At 41.6% G+C, this 6,000-nt stretch overlaps 1 protein-coding gene across 1 annotated transcript in view; it reads right to left on the bottom strand.

Moving 5' to 3' along the window:
- Positions 1-662: 662 nt before the first annotated feature.
- Positions 663-6,000, bottom strand: part of BPGM (bisphosphoglycerate mutase) — a 28,001-nt gene continuing 22,663 nt past the window's right edge. Inside the window, exon 3 of the mRNA XM_021692888.1 lies at positions 663-2,711. Within this exon, the coding sequence (XP_021548563.1) occupies positions 2,530-2,711 (182 nt within the window). The 3' untranslated portion in view covers positions 663-2,529. The remainder of the gene's footprint in view (positions 2,712-6,000) is intronic.

Genomic DNA, 6,000 nt, shown 5'->3' with positions numbered 1-6,000 from the left:
CTGGGACTAGCCCAACCTGGCAGCAGGATGGGTTGCCTTCTCTAATGACCAAATTTCTAGACAGGCTGTCTACCTTTTCTTTAAAAAAAAATTTCTCTTCTTTTCGTCCCAGCCTCACAGAGAACAGAAGGATGCCAAGATTAGGATGCAGTTTAGTCAGCCTTCAAGATTTCTACATCAGGGCACCTGGGTGGCTCAGTTGGTTAAGCGACTGCCTTCAGCTCAGGTCATGATCCTGGAGTCCCAGGATCGAGTCCCCACATCGGGCTCCCCGCTCGGTGGGGAGTCTGCTTCTCCCTCTGACCCTCTCCCCTCTCATGCTCTCTCTCTCTCTCTCTCAAATAAATAAATAAATAAAATCTTCAAAAAAAAAAGATTTCCACAACAAAAATTCTGGCTATCTTGTAAGCCATGTGAAAAAAAAAACAGGTACATTAGGTGATCTAAGGTTGAACTGTTGGAGTTGTTAGAAATAATTTTACATGTCTTAAAAAAAAAAAAATGAGACACCCGGCTGGCTCAGTCAGTAGAGTGTGCAACTCTTGATCTCGGGGTTGTGAGTTCGAGTCCCATACTGGGTGTAGAGATTACTTAAAAAATAGAATCTTTAAAAAAAAATAATTTTACATGAGGTTTTTCATAAATGTCTCATTTATTTCAGCCAAGATCTCAAAAACAATAAACCAAATTATATCAGAAAGTGTCAGCAAAAATTAACCCTATCTTAGGAAATCTGCAAGATTCCAAAGTGTCTGGTTGTCAGTGTAGCTTTGTGTGTCGAAGCACATCATTCGGCCAGGGGGTACCCTGGGAGTGAACATCCAGATGCAGGACAAGGGAAGACTCCAACTCTAGGATCTTGAGCCACATTAAGATAGGGTCACCGCTCAGGTCAGAAAACGCAGAGGTCAATTCCAGAGATGAAACTGTTAAAGAACGGTCTGAGGTACGGCCTCACCATAGGGTTAGAATTCTAGGAAGATCTGATCTCTGAATTCTAAAGAGTTATCATTTGGTTAAGCAGCTGGACTAAAATGAAGGCCTACAGAAGGGCTACACCACGAGTTGGTCAGAAATGTAAAGCACCCACATTCCACGTCCTTATGCATCACAGATGTGGTCAGCTGTGAGCACACCCACTTCAGCTCTTCTTCCCAGCCATCTTCATCACCAGTGCAGCCAGAACCCTACGGTAAGGACCAAATGGAGACCAAGCAGTAGCAAGGGTTTAAATTAGTCTTCTTCTATTGCCATTTATCATCAAATGGATACAAACAGATTAATCTGCCAATGGAAAAACCATGAAAAACTGATAAATAGCTACAATTTTTTCCCCATGACTTTATCACTACAGGTCACCTGCCTTGAAATAAGGCAAGAGTTTAAAGAAATGAGGACTTACGTACCCATGACATTTAAAAATACGATCTGGAAAACTGTCACTGAGACTGAGAAGTAATCATGTCTGCCCATGGCCTACCCATGCTGCTCTACAGTATGTACTATAATCATTTGCTCTCAGCGGATGAACAATACATGTATATGACAAGCCCCAACGTACCATGTTTTCCCTGCTCACGTGAATAAAATTACATGCACTATATTCTACCTTCCCCCGAACCCCGATGTTCAATTTGTAGAGAATCGGGAGTGTCCATGCAACTTTTCGAGTGTTACAGGAAGATTCGGAGCCAAAGACTAGTTCAGAAGCCTTTACCTAATGTTTAGCACTTACAAGGAGATGCTTTGGGGATATTCATTTTTCGGTCACAGACCTTTATTTTTAAACCAATTTTAAGTACCCAAAGATTGAAGTTCAACAGAACAAAACAAAAGGAGAACACCAACAGCTAGGGCTGTCTCTATGCTGCTAATTTTAGCAGCCAAAGGGCATTCCTACCAAATGTCAAAGAAAGGATGTCTCTGGACTAGAGACAAGGCAAAGGGCCTTACTGTTTGTTGGTGGCTTTCTTGGAGAAACCCATCTATGATTTCCCCCATTTAATGGGCCTCTGGTTTTAACTGGCAAAGCATCCCTTTGCCTAGAGGAGAAGCCTAGTAATAAATACTTAATTAGAGTATATTATCTAAGATAGCTTACTATCATCCCAGAAAGTCTTAGTAAATATAAAAGTGAACTACTTATTAGAATAAGTAGTGCCTGTCCACAGTGACTCAATAATGATTTATTGAATGACAAATACCTTAAACTTCACCTCTACTTGTTACTCTCCTTAGATATTTAGGACATTGATTAACCACCACTGTTACTAATTAGCCCCACAAATGACTAATTCAAACAGGACGAGCAGGAGAGTTCATTCATAAGACATGGCAAAGTACTCAGGCATCCTAAAGCCTTTACCTGGGCAACATAAGTTCCCTAATTACCTATATAAACTCTACCCCATAGCCCAGTTCTGGAAAAATCAGGGGGGAGAAAAAAAAAGAAAGAGAGAGATCAGCACCCATAAAACACTGCATGCCACTTTTTTTTCAGCTATTCCTGGCCAGCAAATGGGAAAGCCTTCATTTTTCAGCTTGTTTTTTCACTTTTCCTTGATCATCTATTTTCTTAATGGCGGCTTGGATAGCTTCTTGGTCGCCCAGGAACTGGTGGGGCCCAACAGCATGCAGGTTCTCATCCAGTTCCAGGAGAATGGGGACTCCAGTGGGAAGAGTAATGTTGATAATGTCTTCATCGGAGATACCTGTAGATCAGGAGAGGAACGAACAAGACATTGAAGACAGTGTAAGAGGAAGTTCCGTTCAGCTGTGTAACTGCATGTTTATTTTTTAAAAGGTTTTATTTATTTACTTATTTATTTGAGAGAGAGGGAGAAAGAGAGTGAGCGGAGTGAGGGACAGAGGGAGAGGATCTCAAGCAGACTCCACACTGAGCATGGAGCCTGATGTGGGGTTCGATCCCAGGACCCTGAGACCACGACCTGAGCTGAAATCAAAAGCTGGACGCTTAACCGACTGAGCCACCCAGGTTCCCCACTGCACATTTATTGAGTCCCATATTAGCTGTGTATCTGGAACCATGACAGATCCTGGGAGGGATTCTAGCTATAGTTCCTGGAAGGAAAAAACTTCCCAGAAGTTAAAAAAACCTTAGAGATTTGCATCACATCAAATTTTAGGATAGCAGATACCCTTTGGGGCAACCTGTTGTTCCTTCATGTTTCCTATCTAAATCTCATATGTGAACTTTCATAGTAGCATTAGTCATAACAGCAAAAAGTGGAAGCAGCCTAAACGTCCCTCAAGTGATGAAGGGATAAATTAACTGTGGTAGCTGCGGCAGAGCCATATAGTGGAATATTATTTCGTAATGAAAAAGAAGTGAGTGCTGATACATGCCAAACATCGTTGAACCTTGAAAACACTATGCTAATGAAAAGAAGCCAGTCACCACGGACTGCATGTTGGATGACTGCATTTATATAGGAAAATCTAGAGTGAAACGAAGAGATTAGTGGTTGCCTAGTGCTAGAGGGAATGGAGAAAGTTGGAAGTGACAGCTAGGTATAGGGTTACTTTTGGGAATAATGAAAGTGTTCCAAAATTGACTGTGGTGATAGATGGACAATTCTGTACACATACAAAAAGCCACTGAATTGTACTCTTTAAATGGGTGAACTGTCTATTATATAAATGATATCTCAATAGGGCTGTTAAAAAATACTAAACAGATTCAGAAAAGTTAAATAAAGCTTCTCAAATCTCAAGACTGTTAAGGCAATAAAATTGGACCTGGGTTTTTTATTCCCAAATCCCAGGACTTCAACCCTGGTTGTCTGTCCAAGGCTACCTCCACGGCAGTCTAGGGAGAGAGGAGAATCTCTGCATCCCTGCTGTGCCCTTGTGAAGGGCTGGGAACTAACTAACCAGTAGCATCTAGTGTTCTCCTGTTTTCGGGACTGGTAAAGGGCATGAACAGAGTCATCTGAGCTCTTTGAAACAGCTAACACACTGGGATCACGATGGGCCAGGTTTAGGGGTTGTAGTCTGTGACCTTAGAAAAGAGTTCTAGGCCTCTGGCAAGGGGCTGGAGCACACATGGGACTCTCTTGTTTGACCATGGCCCCAGATCTAACCAGACCTTGACAGGTCCTCTCTTTAGTAGCACCACCCTCAAGCTCACGCCTATGGCTTAGATAACAACCCACTTTTTTGTGGGACCAAATCAAAGAGCCAACTAAACAAAAGCCACGAGAACTAGAATATTTCCCCTACAAAGGAAAGAGAGCTCAACAGAAATAGAAACATTTCCAATAAATAAATTAAAGTTGACATTCCACTTTAATGACTACTCAAATCATTCACATGGCAGACTAATTACTTACACATATTTAAAATACCTAGACTGGTTAATAAGCAGTCAGTGAGACTTAAGAGACTGAAATTTTAAAATAGCAAATTAGGAAAAACCACAGTGAAGCTATTACTCATTACCCGATTTTGGCTTAAGCCATTCTTCGTCCTGAGAAACTTAAGCAAGAAGAGGTCCTAAGGCTAGAATAATGCATCTGCACTGAATTAAGCCAAACTGAATCAATACTACGTTATGCAATACTGTATTATAAATTCATTAACTGGAACATCATATGAAGGTTAAAATGAGTGAACAGCACATGCCCTGTCTGATAACGGGCTTAGATTTTTTATCTGGCATCCAAGAATGCAGTCCTCACCCTGCAACTACCCCTCTGTCACTCCCCCTCCACAGCCACCCCTTCTTGAACTCCCAACCATTGTCTTTTTTTTTTTTAAGATTTTATTTTATTTATTTATTTGAGAGAGAAAGAGAGTGAGAGAGAGAGCACAAGAGTGGGTAGGGTCAGAGGGAGAAGCAGACTCCCCACCGAGCAGGGAGCCTGATGTGGGACCCGATCCCGGGACTCCAGGATCATGAAATGAGCTGAAGGCAGTCGCTTAACCAACTGAGCCACCCAGAGGCCCTCTTTTTTTTTTTTTTTTAAGTAGGCTCCACAGATATGGAGCCCAGCATGGAGCCCAAGGTAGGGCTTGAACTCATGACCCTGAGATCAAGACCTGCGCTGAAGTCAAGAGTCAGAAACTTAGCCGACTGAGCCAGCAAGGTGCCCCTGTCTTTAATCCTTGAACTTTCACATAGGAGCATCTAGGAGTTAACTGCAATCGTTCTAAATGTAAGAAAATTTCTAAGTAAGAAATAATGGAAGTTTATGGTAAGTCAAAGGGGTAACTCGATGCCAATATGGGGAGAAACTCAAACAACTTCATTTTCTGCATACAGGATTAAGTTCAAGAAGTCAAATCTGCACCTCTGAGCCCCAGCCCCCAAGTCAATACAGCAGGAACAGGAACCAGAGACAGATATCAAGATCACCGTACATATACTACGGCACTCACACTTGGCCTTAGAGATGGCTGCGCAAATGCTTGCTTCTCCCGCCAGGATTACAAACTCCTTGAGAACAGGGACCATGTCTCATCCATCCCTGTGTCACCTAGATCTTAGAACAGTGCCTTAGCCACTGTGGGAATTTAGAAAATGGTTTGTTCAACTGTAAAGAACCCTATTATGTGTTGGCTTCCAGGATCCAGAAATCATTTAGCTATATGATCCACTATTACAACTGTATATATTATATAAATCTACTTCTCACATATAAAGACAAGCAATAAAGAATAAAACATTAACTAAAAATTCTAATGCATAAAGCCTATACACGAAAACACTCTGAAGACTTTGCCAGAGGTACGGTCTTGGCCAAATTTCAGAAAGAGATCAAAATGGAGACATAAGCTCCTCAAAAGTAAAGATTTTGTGTGTCCAGTTCTAGAGGCTGTATTCTGCACCAAGAACAGTACCTGAATTGACAGGCCCTCAGCACATAGCTGAAATGAATAAACCTGAACTCTCTGGGCCAATTACATCTAGTCTTGTACTCTTGAAACCTTGATGAAAGATTAGGTTTCCTTTAAAAACCTTACCAAGAAGAGAGTTGA

This window comes from Neomonachus schauinslandi, chromosome 12 (genome assembly GCF_002201575.2).
Source record: "Neomonachus schauinslandi chromosome 12, ASM220157v2, whole genome shotgun sequence".
Taxonomy (NCBI): domain Eukaryota; kingdom Metazoa; phylum Chordata; class Mammalia; order Carnivora; family Phocidae; genus Neomonachus; species Neomonachus schauinslandi.
Note: the sequence above shows the minus strand (reverse complement) of the source record. Positions and strands in the feature narration are given on the sequence as shown.